The sequence below is a fragment of the Crocodylus porosus genome, unplaced genomic scaffold (assembly GCF_001723895.1).
Source record: "Crocodylus porosus isolate Cpor-Errol unplaced genomic scaffold, CroPor_comp1, whole genome shotgun sequence".
Classification (NCBI taxonomy): Eukaryota; Metazoa; Chordata; order Crocodylia; family Crocodylidae; genus Crocodylus; species Crocodylus porosus.
The window spans coordinates 5,482,182-5,497,104 of record NW_017728926.1 but is presented as its reverse complement, the minus strand read 5'-3'; the positions used below and the strand labels follow the sequence as shown (position 1 = coordinate 5,497,104).

At 46.7% G+C, this 14,923-nt stretch overlaps 1 protein-coding gene across 1 annotated transcript in view; it reads right to left on the bottom strand.

Moving 5' to 3' along the window:
- The window catches only part of TTC34 (tetratricopeptide repeat domain 34), a 56,948-nt gene that overhangs the window by 32,831 nt on the left and 9,194 nt on the right, over positions 1-14,923 (bottom strand). The window contains exon 4 of the mRNA XM_019541259.1: positions 9,918-10,110. Coding sequence (XP_019396804.1) covers positions 9,918-10,110 — 193 coding nt within the window. The remainder of the gene's footprint in view (positions 1-9,917; positions 10,111-14,923) is intronic.

The following is a 14,923-nucleotide window of genomic DNA, read 5'->3' as shown; positions in this document are numbered from 1 at the left end:
GAGTCTGTCTTAAAGTTTGGGACTCAGTTTCTTTCCATTTTTTTCTGTTCTACTTGTTTCTGAGTTTTGGAGTGGGATATTACTAAGGAGGTATTAATCCCTGGAGTACACTGACCAGGGTTGGAGCCTGGCAGTTTTGCTGGAAGATTTCTGCCAGGATTAAAAAAGCCTGTCACATTTGGGCCAGAGTTGAGGGTCTAGCGTGTGTGTTGCTGTTGCAACTTCTTTTGGTTCAGCCTAGCTGTGTGGCTCAGTCCCAGCTGTATGTTTTGCTGGCAGATTTGGGCCGGGGTGAGAAACCTGGCATATTTTCTTGTTTGGTCCAGGTCTTAGTGCAAAAATGACCTAGCTTTTTATTAGTGCTGTGCAAAGTTTCAGTCCCTGATTTGATTCGGTGGAGATTCGGCCCAATTCAGCAGAGATTTGGCTCGATTCGGTGGCCGAATCTCCAAATCCAAATTAAATCAGAGGACCCTTTAATCTCTCCGAATCCAATCAGAGCACTCTGAATCGATTTGGAGAGATTCAGCAATTCAGACATAGACACAGCTTTAAATGTTTTCTCTACATACCACTAGGTAGCAGGCGGCTCATGTTTGCTGTGGTGCTAGGGCATATGGGGCGTCCCACAGAAGTGCAGGGGGCTCCCCAGTGCACTCAGCAGCAGACCCAGAAGTGGACCAGAAGCACTTTGGGTCCATTTCCGGGTCCGTTCCAGGGAGAGCGCGGGGGGGCCCCCACAACCCCTGGCTTGGTGACTGGTGCCTCCCGGGTCTGGGGGGGGCACCAGGGCACCCCCCATGGCTGATAGCTGAGCCAGAGAGAGTCACGAGGGGGCCCCCCAGCACACTCCCCAGCAGACCTGGAATTGGACCAAAGTACCGGTCCACTTCCAGGTTTGTCGCCGAGCACACGGGGGCCGGGGGAGAAGAGGGGGGGGGTCTCCCTGCACTCCTGTGGGATGCTCCATGCACCCCAGCATCACAGCATTCATGAGCCACACTGGTACTTTGAGATATGTAGAAAAAACTTTTAAAGTTGTGTCTATGTCCAAATTGCTGATTCTCCAAATCAACATCGAATCTTCAGATCTGGATTCAGCCAAATCGAATCGGGAACAGTGGTTTGAATCAACTAATCAAATCACTGTCCTCAATTTGGGCCGAATCCAAATCTGAATTGAATAGGGCCTGCTTCACACACCCCTACTTTCTATTCTTGCCTAGTTCAGGCCCAGCGCAGAATGGCAGGCCCACTTTTTTTGCTCAGTTCAGTCTCAGGACAAATAGGCCTGGGCCTTCATTTCATTGTTTTATAGACATCATGTCTCAGTTTAGCTGTTCAGCTGAGCCCTGCTGCATGTTGAGGCTTGAGCCAAGATAGGCCTGGCTCCCCGTCTTTGAGTTCTTTTGCAATTTTATGCCCCCACAGAGCTAGGGCTTGGGACTAGGAATTTTGGGAGTGTGGTATACTGACTGATGCAGCAAGTCACCTCCTCAAAGCCACCATGTAGAAGTGGAGATCGGTGCCCTACAGCTTCCCTGGGAGCAACAAGGGGCCCCTTGCACCGAAGAAGGACTTATACTCTCTTAGCTGCTCCCTGAGATGGAGGAAATCCCAAGGAGTAGCTCATAGGACTTTCCAGTGTGGGACCTGTCCAGCCCCTTGCTGAAGGGCAGGTATAGGGGTGCAGGTCCCTGGAACCAACCCTTTTGGGTGATATGCACATCTCAGACTCCCTTGGCAGTAGGCCTCTGCAAAGCTGCTAGTATTCGCTTTGGATTTGGATTTGGGGGACAGTGATTGATTTCAGTGATTCAAATCACTGTTCTGAATTGATTTAGCCAAATCTGATTCAGAGATTCAAATAGGCCTCATCCCCTGCCCACTCTCCCAGCCCCCTCCATGGCTGCCCTGCCTGGCCCCAGCCTCCCAGTGCTTAAAAAAAAAAAAAAAAAAAAAAATCCATGGATTCACCCCGGCTTTATTTATTTATTCTTTTTTTAAAGAACTGGGGCTGGGGGGGGCACCAAGGGGTGGGGGGGGCTGGGAGAGCGGACAGGGTTAGGGGCACACAGGGGGCTGGGGGATCAGGCAGGGGATGGGGCCTGGCAGGGGTCCCCCCATGGTCTCCCACCTCCTCTACCCCTCCCCCTCCCTGCTCCTTACTTACCAGCACAGAGTCTGGCTGTAGCTCCATGCAGTGGAGAGTGGGAACTGCCCAAATCTCCAAAGCTCTCTGAATCTTTTCCAAATCAATTCAGACAGCTTCGAATTGATTTGGACCTTTTAATTGGTCTCTTGATTTGATTTGGATTCAGTGATTCAGCCACCGAATCGAGCTGAATTTCCTTCGAATCGAATCAGCACCCAAAGCTTCACACAGCCCTACTTTGTAGTTAAGAGCATTTGAATTGGATTTGGTGTTTCCTTTGCTTTTTTTTACTTTGATGACTATAATAAACCTATCATTTTGTGTTTACACTGCTTGCAAGGAGAATGTTTTGTTTATATGGGGTACCCCAGCCATATGCAGTGATCCCAGGTTTCCAGGTGGGGATTCAAGCCATAGAAAAAACTTATTGGGTACCCCAAAATTTGAACCTGGTCCTTGTCACTGCTGACTGGTACCCAGCAGAAGGGTTACATTAGTATCTTTAAATATCAGGCTTTAGATCTCTGAAGTGAGGTGCCAAAAATGAGTCACTCATGATCTTGGACACTAAATGCCTATTGTGTTGAACATCCCTCCTCATACTCCATGCTTGGTTTGGCAGCTGCTTCCTAGGGCTGTGCAAAGCTTTGGATCATGATTCAGATTTGGAGATGATTTGGATGATTCATAGGCCAAATCTATGAATCTGAATTGAATCTCTGGAAGCTTTCAGCTTTCCAAATTGATTCAGAGCTTTCGAATCGCTTTGGAAAAGATTCAAAGCCGATTCGGCGAATTGGCCATAGAGTATAATGGGGTATCAACTAAATATCTGTAATGTTGTTATCTTCTGATTGATTTAGATGAAACTTTCAGGGTTGGTACCCCTTCTGAGAGCATGATTCATGCCAAGTTTCAAGGTGATAGGTGCAGGGGTTTCTGGGAAACTGCACCTCAAACTGCTGAAAGCAAAACTCATGTCATGTATATGTGTTAAGCCACAATGAGGTCAAAACTGTGGGGATGCTAGTCCACCAAAATCTTGAAAGCAAAACTCACATCATGTGTATATGTTAAGTCACAGTGGGGTCAAAACTGCAGGGATGGTAGCCCCTGCAGAGGCCACAAAGCCTGTCAAGTTTCAAGGAGATCGGTGCAGGGGTTTGGGGGAAACTGCACCTCAAGCTGCGGACAAGCAAAACTCATAACATGGGTGACATTGTGTGTGTTAAGGTGCAGCAGGGTGAAAGCTGCAGGCCTGCTAGCCCCTGCTGCACCAAAAAGCCTGCCAGCTGTCAAGGAGATTGGTGTAGGGGCTTCTGGGTTCTGGGGCCCTGCACCTCTGGCTGCTGACAGGCAAAACTCATGACATGGGTGCTTGTGCAACTGTGTCTGTCTTGTGGGGGCGGGGCGGGTAGGGCAGTTTGAAGTTACTGCAGGCCTGGCTGCTAAGCTACTGTGTTAGCAGTTACTTATCAGTCATGATTCACTCAGGGACCAGCTCAATACACAGGTCCTAGCTAATATAACGAGTTAACGAGCAACGAATAACACCTACAAAACCAGACTAAGGAGAGGAAATAATCGATACAGACAATCAACTGCCCCAAGACTGAAACAGTCAGTGGCACAAGCACCCATGTCACAAGTGTTGCCTGTCAGCAGCTAGGGGTGCAGGGCCCCAGAACCCCCCTGCGCCAATCTTCTTAACAGCTGGCAGGATTCATGGCCGCAGTAGGGGCCACCACCCCTGCAGTTTTCACCCCACTGAGCCGTAACACACATGGGGTCATCTGTGTCATGAGTTTTGCCTGTTAGCATTTAGAGGTGCAGGGCCTCAGAAGCCAGACTCCCCCTATCCTCTTGAAACTTGGCAGACTTTGTGGCCTCAGCAGGGGTGACCACTGTGGCTTAACACATACACGAGACATGAGTTTTGCTTTCAAGAATTTGGGGTGCAGTTTCCCCCGAACCCTGGCACCAATCTTCTTGAAACTTGGCAGGCTTCATGCTCTCTGCAGAGACAACCATCCCTGCAAGTTTCATTCAAGTCAAACAAAAATCAACAAAGTTATAGATATTTCATTGATTCCCCATTATACCCTATGGCCGGATCTCCGAAGTGGCTCTGAAGCTTCGGAGCCAATTCGGCTGAATCAAAGTGGGAAACCGATCCGGAGCTCTAAGTCAGATCGCTGGCATCAGAATCGGCCGGATCCAAAGCCGAATCAAATAGCTGCCTGCATGCACAGGCCTACTGCTTCTCCTTTTCCACTTTGCCCCGTTTTAGGCCATCCCTGCACTAGAGGCATCGTGTGCCAGGTGTACAACTAGCAAGACCAGGGTTTTAAAGGAATGCATATCCATGATGGCATGAGCTGCCCTTGTTCTGCGTGATTTATTTATTAGCAGAACTTCCCAGGGCTGCCTGGGGTCTCCTCTCCAGGAGGACTGGGGACTCTGTCCCCAAAATTGACTGCATACAACTAAGAAACGTTCCACCATGGCTGGGTCTTATTTTGATTTGGTTTCTGCCATTCGCTGCAATGTTGCTTTGATCAAGCAGTTGGGATGGAATATCCTTGAAAGCCAGAACAGTATCCCTCTTCCAGGGGCTGCGACAGTCCCATCTCCTCCTCCACAGACTAATGGGGATGTGTAAGAGGGAGCCGTGGGATGCTGCAGCAAAAGAAGTAACAAGAGGTTGTTGGTGCTTAGACCAAGCCCAGCAGGGAGGTTTGAAGCCATTATGCCCACTTCCCACTCTTCTGCCCCAGCATTTCTTCCTAGTGCCCAGCAGAGGGAGGCAAACTATACTACCTGACAAAAGCCCCCAAGGGAGCCTAATCTGGCAACTTTGGCAGCACATCAAAGACCCAACTGATTAGAAAAACACCTCTCAGGACTTGGTATGGTGATATAACCCCAAAGAAGCAGCACAATGGGGGAGAGAAGAACCTGGATGTGGGAGATGCTGGGATGCAGGAACAAGACCATTTAGAAGTGAAAGGAGGATAAGACAGGGTAGAGCTGGAACAGTACCTGAGGATAATTACTCAAATGAGTCTGTCTCATGTATTGCCAACATACTGTACTTCAGGATGTGCCTCTAGCACTCCCTTTTCTCTGATGCTGAATAAAATCAGCCCCATTAAACCAAGGTGTCTGGAGAGAAAGTGCACAGTATGTTCATCCAGTGGTTACACAGCATATCTTTCTCAGTCACTGGCCTGCCCATTCCTTTCACAGCAGTTTCGATAAACGTCTTAATTTTCCAGGGTTGCAATCAATAGCAGCATGGTCCCAATTAGATGAATAAATCATGGGTGCCATTGTAAATATTTTCTCCCGGGGAGGTCACAGAGGGCAGCCTTCCACACAGCTGCCTACAGAGCGGCGTCAGGGGATGCACTCCTAGCAATTCCTTTTCAGCAATGAGGCTTTTATGACTCCTAAACTTCCTCACCAAAGGTTATTAAGGCTCTAAGGATCAGTCCTCATCAAAGACAATGCCTATTTCTTAGCAAGTATGTGCTCCAGCAGGTGGGAAGCTGATAAGCTGCAATCCACTGCCTCAGAAACTGAAACATTTCAATGCAATTAGCCATTATTTTTTTCATATTCATAAACCGATCTCTCTTCTCCTGGCTGCTGCTGTCATAACATTTTATCTGAGCAAACGTCAAATTTCCATAAGAATAGAGTGCTTCTCAGAACATGTCAGAGACATTTCCAAATGAGCTTAGCCTACCACTTTGGGAAAAGCTGAGATAATGTTTCAGGACTGATGCTTGCAGCCAGGTGCAGTCACTCTTTGGCAAGGACTGAGTCTGAAACATCCAGGGGGCAAATGGATCAGCAAACTTCAGCATCAAGCAGGCAGGTGGTCCATGGCACTGGCTATATTTACGACAGATTCACTCTGAAGAAACAGGACGTATCAAATCAGCATCACCATTGAGGGGCTAAGTGGTGTAATGGTTTAGGAACAGGATAGAGCTTGTTCCATCTAGGTCACTAGTTTTAGACTGGCCAAGTTTGGTACTAATCCAATAGCCATTCCACTGGGGAACTGGCTGCCCATCTCTGGCTTGGGTGATTTCTGTGAACTGACCCCTTTGCCAGCAGCTTCATCAACAAGGCCAAGGAATCAATGGACACAACAGCTGCCCTTGCTTCTCTTTTAATGACCCTGTGTCTTACTGGCTAGGTACAGACATTAAAAAAGCCCGAGGCAGAATCTATCAAAGTTACACGGTTTTCTGTAGCGGCATAGTTTAGATTGGTAATGAACAGAACACACATTCCCCCTTTGGTTTTGGGACACACATACACAAATCTTAGACTGGGTTCTGCCATTTTTAAACCAGTGTATGTGTGCCAAATTTATGTCCTGCTATGGGTATAGACTGGTTTCCGATCACGTACACCGTAAAAGTGTAATGTCTGTACCTGGCCATTGTTTCTAAGGAACGGTTGTGCTGATTTTTTTAAATGTACATGCACCACCTTCTCGAAAGGCTTTCAACAATGGGAAGCCAGTTCCACAAGAGGCCCTCATGCACTTCTAAGTTGAGGCCAATTTTTTCCCCTCACTGGAATCAAGTCTTTTTTCTTTAATTATGATCCTGATCAGATCTTTTGGATGTCATGCACCAAATGTAATTAGAAGCAACCAAATGGTTAAAAACTTCTACGGTTACCCTTGCTATAACACTCTTTCTTTAAAATATCCACAAGATGCGGTTTCTCGGGCTGGTCCGCTGAAGCCTGTGGGATTAGCTGGGTTGAAGGGGTTAGTCTCCGGCCTCCATTGTCTGATTATCCACTGAGGAAGAAGCTGGATGAAATGGGAATGTGAAACCAATGGAATTCCCAAGGTTGAGGTCTTCTGAGCTTTTGCTTCCTTTTTCACATGAAGACATTGTTTTCATTCCAGGCTCAAATTAACATAATGGAAGCAAGCTGACACTTCAGGGGCACTAGTCAAAAGAAGAGACAAATCCCACCATTTCCTTTCACCCTCAAGCCAGAAAGGTGAGCTGGTACAAGAGATTATTCTTTCCTGAGAGTTACTTTCATGTTTTTCCCTGTAACCTGTCACTCTGTGAAACTGGGTATGTGTTTCCTTTCTTGGGCTCAACCAGTTCTGTGCTTTTACTGATACAGTCATTTGCTGGTTAGAAATTTTCAGCAAAAGCACATTGTCTACTGGTTATTGAAGGGCAGTGTCAAAAAATCCTGGGTCCTTTTTTTAATCTTGGCGTGGGCTCCCTGTGCAGGTCTATGTACTTTATTCCGTTCACCTGGGTATAATAATCCATACCTGCTCCACCAGGAGACTGTGAAGCGTCATTAATAATGGAAGGCAAGATTCTTTGGGTAAATCCAATATCTTTTATTAGATCAACTGAAATAATTGGAAAAATTATTCTTTGCAAGCTTTCAGGTACCGACACCCTTCGTCAGGCTGAGGAAACATCTGCAGTTGGTCTGTGCTCTTCCTGGATGGAACAGAAGCTAGAGGCCAGTCTGCGAAAATGCAAATTGAGGCAGTCAATAGGTGAGAAACAGGTGGTGGGGGAATGTAGACCTGGTGATAAGAATATAGCTGGTAAATAGTAGAGAGGTTACCTGGGGTATCTGATGTTAGGCAGGTTATAATGTGTAACCTCTACTATTTATCAGCTATATTCTTATCACCAGGTCTATGTTCCTTCCCCGCCCCGGCCCACCCCTCCTGTTTCTCACCCATTTACTGACTCAGTTTGCATTTTCACTGATGGGTATTCTCGCATACTGGCTTCTGGCTTCTATTCCATTCCCTCCAGGAAGAGCACAGACCAGCTGCAATGCAAAACTCTAAAAGTCTTGGTTTAGGGATGATACCTTTTATTAGACCAACTAAGAAATTGCAAAAAAAAAATGTCTGCAAGCTTTCAGGCTCACATGCCCTTCATCAGGCTCAGGGAAAATTAAAGATGGTAAAAGGTCCCCATAGGTAGGAAATAAACTTCATTTCTGCACAGAGGAAGCTGAAGATGGGAGTCTGTCCCTCTGGGTCCATGAGAGTGTCTTTGTGAGCTGCTCTTTGTTGTACAGATCAAGCAGGATTCCTTCCCTGGTGGTGTCAGATGGCAAGCAGGGGGGTGTAGAAATCTTTCTTGTTGTTCAGCAGTGAAGTTTAAAATTCAAAATTGGCTAAAATTTGACATCTTCCATGTTTCGGGGATACATTTGGTAGCTGCATTGGACTGATGAAGAGCACATGAGCCTGAAAGCTTGCAGAAAAACATAATTTTTTCTGATAATTTCTTAGTTGGTTTAATAAAAGGTATCATCTCTGAACCAAGAGTTCTAGAGTTTTGCATTTCCTTTTTGTCTCAGACCAACACGGCTACCAAATACATCCCAAACCAACTGCAGATGTTTCCTCAGCCTGACAAAGGGTGTTTGTACCCAAAACTTGCAAAGAAGAATTTTTCCAACTATTTTAGTTAGTCTAATAAAAGGTATTGGATTTACCCAAAGAACCTTGCCTGCCTATGTCCTTAGACAACCTATACCCCTGAAACATGGAAGGTATTAATAATGGGAGATTGGAGATCCTGAGATGAAAGATACTATAGAAAGTGCAAGCTGTAGTTCCTGATGAGTTTCTGGTGCTGCATCCATCTATTCTGGACATGTCTCTGCTTCTTTGATGAACCAGGCTGGCTATATTAACTACAAAGTCCCTTGGGAAATACAGATTGTTTTTTTCCCCATCAAAGCACCAACATGGCACTAATCTTAAAAGGTTTTTTTGTCGTATCAGGAAAAAGAAACCCACCCATAGAGAGCAGAAGGGCGTAGTGTCAGCTTCCAAGAAGACAGAGTTGCTAGCACTAGAAACATGTATTCTGCTCAGCTGTATAAGTCTATCAAGGGCGGTGGATGGTATTTCTGATTAACCCTGTGATCAAGCAGCACAGGCGTGAGGTACCTACAGTGACGAACCAGTTCCACAGACCCAACACTCAGCAGTAACACTACAATAGCAGAGCAGACATTGCCATCTGGTGACCCAGAACAGGAAACCAGGTGTAGTGCAGGGAAGCCTGGCAGTAACATGCCAGGCTTCCCATGCATGCTTCACGTTGTACTTGTGATGCAGGGGAAGCAAAGAGATGTTTGTAAACCAAATGTAAAGTCATTAGACGGAAACATCTAGGTTTGTGAAGTTGAGGGCCCCATTCAAATCCTGTAGGAACCAATGGTGATCAACTCATGGCTTGATGCCGGAATGAACTGAGAACTCTGGCCCGAGTCAGGAGCAAGACCTTAACTTTAAGCACATGCAACTGCAATGAGCACCTGAAGTGGAGCTCAGGTGACAAGTGACAGGGGTCCAGTGTCCAGACCAGTACAGTTTTTGATTTCCATCGTGTGTCATCTGTGATCATAGTGAGATGGGGTCATTGTCTACTAGAAACTGAACTCAGCCCAAAGCACTCATTTCACACCCTTGACAGAGTGCTTATTGGGCAGGGAGGACTTTGATTATTGTGTACCTGGGCTTGCTTTCAAGTCGGTAACCTAGAAGAGAATGATCACACTATAAAGGGCCTTTCTCTTGAGTAATTCACACTTGTAATGAGTTTTATCATTATATTTAAGAAGGTAAAAGAAATAACACAAGGAATTGAAGAAGCCTGTCCACACACCAGTCCAATTTCTCACAGAAATAAATTTCTCATTAAATAGTCTTCCATAAACCTACCTGCTGCAATGATTGCAAAGGAAAGGTAAGCAACAGCCCCTTTGATGTAGCTCTCTCCTTGCTTGTTCTTCAGGATGCTTATAGCCCTGGAATGGCAGTGAGTTTGCATCAGTTTCCTGTCTTCATCTTTGAAAATATCCATGATAGGCAGCAAGCAGGACGTGTCTCCTATTTTGATCACTTTCTTTAGCAGCTTAATAATAAGAGACAAAAAGGGAGAACTGTCAAATGGGTCTGTGAGTAGGGCTGTGAGCACAGGTGTAAGTGAATACTATGGAGTCTAATAACTTGTGATGGCACTACAGCACTAGTCTTTTGTGATTCCCCAGCGGGGTGAGGAAAGGAGCGTTTTCTCATGTATTCAATTTCTTTGTGAGTGTTTTCATTTTATGGGGGTTTCCTTTCTTCTCTTTTCCCGTTCCCATCCTGCCCCTGACAAAACCAGAGGGAAAGGGAGCAAAACAAAGGCAGTTAAGAGAAATGCTAAACCAAAAAAACCCCCCAAAACTGAATTTTTCATTTACCAGTCGTTTCAAAAAATCAATAATTTTTAATATAAAACTTTTTTTTTTCCTTATGAGAATTTCTTGTTTAGGGAAAAAGACCATTTTAGAAGGCCTGGAAGAGAATTTTTGTTTAAAAATGTTGACTTGCCCAAACTTGTGCATTCCTCATAGCTGGTCCCTCAGCTAGACTGGAAAGGGTGCTAAACCACTTGCTAACAGCCCCAAAGAGGTGTGTTCTGGTGAAGGGGCAGAGGAAGGATCTCAAGTACTCTGACTGCAAAAGCAAAATCTGTGAATTCACAGAAATCCAATAAATGTCACCTCTTGTTTTTAGTGCTTTTCTGAGGAATGCAACCCAGAAGAAGCCATGGGATGGAGGTCTTCAGCTACTGAGCAGTTGTTATATTGTAAGAGCTCCTCAAAACATCCTCGCCTTGGGCCACCAGTCAGTAGGGAAAGAAACCACCACAAACCTTTACCTGCTTTCCCGAAGAGCAGAACCTAAGAGACGTTTCTCCCCCTGAAACAGTACTCCACTTATCAAGCACTCAGCAGGTAAATCCAAGCCAGACAAGCAAGAAGAAGGGGGAGAGCTTGAGGTTTTATGGGTAAATTCTACCCATTTGCAGGAGCTGAACTGGGTGAGTAGGGGAATATAGCATTCAGGCTCCCAGTGGAGTGTGACTTTGAAGGGGATTGGGTAACCGAAGACAACCTTTTCCTCCTTAAAAACCCTAAACATAATTTCAGGCAAAACCGTTGTTAAACATGGAGAAATGTGCATCTGTAACAGTTCAGCCATTTCCCATCCCTGCTTAAGTCTGGCATTGGACACAGACATATTTTTAGCGACAGCATGTATCCAGGTACTGAGAGCTGGTCTGGAAATGGAAAATTCAAAAAACAAAAATCTTTCATTTGAAATATTCTTATAGCTTCCCTCCTTTCTCACCATCTCTCTTGAAGGACACATGTCAAGGAAATGCAGAACAAGAGACAGGAGGAAAGGACTCCTTCAGTTACTGTGGTCATGAAGACAGACTTAGATATGTTGCTCTTAGAGAAAAAGAGTCTATTCTGTGTGCTTCCATATAAAACAAGATACTGACTTCCTGTGCAGAATCTCTGACTTTAGCAGGCCAGCCCCCAGCCTTTAGGATATTACGAATCTGGAAATAAATGTTAGACTTTTCAGTCATCCTTCAGAGCTACAAGATCAGCAAATACAGAGCAGACTCATGAACACAGAAAATGTGCCACTGATGTCAAGGTGGGTTGTGATTTCCAAGTGTATTGTTCCAGAGGGGCTGGCCCTTTTAAACAAGGCAGGTTCTCTTGCGAAGGAACAGGGGCAGCCTTCCTTACCGGATTAGGAGTGTGGAAAGAATGGCACCTGGGCTAATAAATGGAGGAAGAACATTGTAGGGGATTTTGAAAGGAAGTGCTGGGAGCTGCAGTAGGTGGCAGGTCTTTCCTGGGGAAGGCTGGGGATTGTGAGAGCAGGAACAGGGAGTTTGCTGCTCTCTTTTCTGAGCCAGACAGCTGGGGCTGTAGACAGGAAAGCAGCAGAGCAGTTTGTTTGCTGACTTCATGTTTCGGCTGAGGAGACCTGGAGGGGGCTGCTTGCTGACCTGCCTGGAAAAATTCCGAAAGAAAGGGCTAAGCATGTCAGATAGTAAAGAGCTGCATGCACAGAATGAGACAAGAATGCATTATTGAAGTGAGATAAATTGGGTGTGTTGATATGTGCATTTGATCTGGGATGAGTTTACTCGTGAGTAAATTACTTGCGAGTAAATGCTCCTGGCCAGGTGTCTACACGTGCAGAGAAGAGGGAGCAGACTTGCTGCTGATGGCAGCAAGCTGCTCCCACTCCTGGGGCTCTGCAGTGGGCCCCTGCAACCACCAGAGGGAGCTCTAGACTGGTAGGATTAGGAGACTGCTATCTCCTGGCCAGGGCCACATTACACCCTGTCCCCATGGGCTGCCTGCTGCCGGGGTGGGGGGGAACAATGTCCCCTGGACCTGGCTTCCTGATCAGGGGCAGGGGACTTAGAAAGAGCTGCCAGGGAGGGGCAGGTTCCAGCCCCTGCAGCTCTTTCCAAGCCCCATGTCTTGATCGCCCAACTGGGGCACAGGGCTGGGACCTGCCTCTGACCAGGACAGTTCCCAGCCCCTACCCTGCATGCAAGGCAGAGGCTGGGGAGCCTGTTCCCCTCCCAGCTCCATCAGCGTGAGTGCGGAGCTGAGTGGGGAACAAGCTCCCCAACCTGTTCCCCGCCCAGTTCCATGTTCATGGAGCTGGGCAGGGAACAGGTTCCCCAGCCCTTGCCAGCAGGGAGTTCCCATCTCTGCACTGTGGAGCCAGCACTAGGAGACACTTATCCCCCAGCACCAGCTCTGCAGTTGCAGAGCCCTAAGGATCTCCCGGTCCCCACTCCCCCATTACCATCTCAGAGCAGGGTGCTTGGAGCTCCCTGCTGCAGAGGCAGAAGGACATAATTCCTGCCTGGGCTCTGGTGGTGGATCCTGCCCCTGGCAGCAGGCAGCTGCCAGGGGCAGGAAGCAGTCACCCACCCCCTGGTTGATGGCTGACAGGGAGCAGATTTGCTCCTGGCCAGGCATCTACATGCCATTACTTATCAAAAGTAAATTTGCTACTTCATTTACAGATAGCAAATTTACTCAAGATAAACGAGATTTACCATGTAGTAAGCATGTGCATGTGAAGACACATGTGCATGTAAACTACGCTACTGCACAGTTAAGCATCTCGTGCAGAGGCGCCCACTGACTATGGTTGGGTGGTGCTAACCCTATGGAAACCTTTGGTGGAATCCTTGAGGGGCTGACAGAAATGACCCCTCTACTACACGGCTCCAGCCACAGAGGGGCCTGGAGGAGGAGAGTTGCCAGCAAGAAATGGTTACTGAAGCACCCTTCTGTTTTACAAGCTAAGAAGAGTAAAGCTTGGCCAGTTTTTTGAATGAGACATTCAAAAGCCATCTACATGTTCCAGTCAGGGGAGAGGGTTAACTCAGCAGGAGGGACTCTTCTCAGCTCTTGCAATCTATGCTACTGTAGGCCACTGTATTCCCTTTCACACTTGGGATGCAGGTGCACATGCGTGTGCACACACACACACACACACACCAGGTTCTAATCATTAAGCATACCAATCACATGGCTCAGGGGAGTGGTGTTAGCTAAGGAGTCCTGGCAAAATTTCCACTCAAATAAAACTACATGCTGCAAAGTAGATCTCACTCAGACGGTGTACTCTTCATTTATTGTCCCGAAAAGATGGCTTGGAGAGGAGCTGCCTCCTGTTACCCAGCTGATGCATTTCGCCTCATGTAGTTGCACTTTAGTGGTGGATGATTTGAACTCTGTTACTCTTGCAAAGGACTTTCATTTGGGATGGAAGGTGACTATGTAAATGTTAGGTTAATTTTCTTGCTTGTTAAAAGTGTGTGTCTTGTGTCAGCTGCATCACACTACAGGCAAATCAACAACTCAAAATGCAAATATTTTCATAGAGAAACATGGTACCAAAAGAATAAATATTTTAGAAGCATAGAAGCCAAAATGAATAAAGTGGTCTCATTCAGCTACTGTCCCTCCAATTAATTTGCTACCAGTTCTAATAAGAAAAAGCTGACTTTATGGATACTAGGTTTAATTCTCTATGGACATATGTAGGCAGCAGGGCAGGACTATTCCACTGTGCATTAGCACATCATGGCAAAACCTGTGTTAAAGTGCTAATGCTCAGTAGAACTAGTTTGTTGCGCATTAGGCATCACAAAAAAAATTCATCTTTGTTACTGAGCATTTGTGCAGCTACTGGGACTTTATCTAATATCTCATATTAGAGGTACTAAACTTAATGGGTAGGGACAGACATTCAAAAAGCCTGAGCCTGAATTGATTCTATCTTTGCAGGTTAGTTTAACCTGGCTAGGCTGAATTGGTTTGTAACCAGACAGACATTCTCTCTGGACTGAGGAAATGCAGGCATATGCCCACAGTGGCTCAAGATAGAAGCCAGGGGGCACTAGAGCAGCCCTCCCTTCCCTTGCACAGAGCTGAGCAGAGTGGGATATGGCCAGGCCCTGGCAGGACACTCTGACTAGGGAGCGCACCCCCCCATCAATTCTTGAATAGCCCAGCAGGGAATGTGTATCACCCCAACTCAATATTTATCACCCCATTAAGAAAACAGAGGGACTTTATTAGCTACCTGTTGATTCTGCCTTTTTCCTGTGTGCCACAGCTCAGAGGTAGCCAGCATGTGGTCTGCTAGCTAATGCTGAGAGATGTCTGTGAGGGATGGAGGAATGCCTGCTGAGCAGAGAGTGGGGAGTAAAGGGAGTGGAGGAAGGCGGGAAGAAAAGCCAAGCTGTGCAGCTAGAGAGCAGAGGGGATGGGCCGGCCCTGCTGTAGAGCAGAGAGCCCTGCCCAGCCCAGAGAGCATGCTAGGATGCTAGGGGAGTCTGA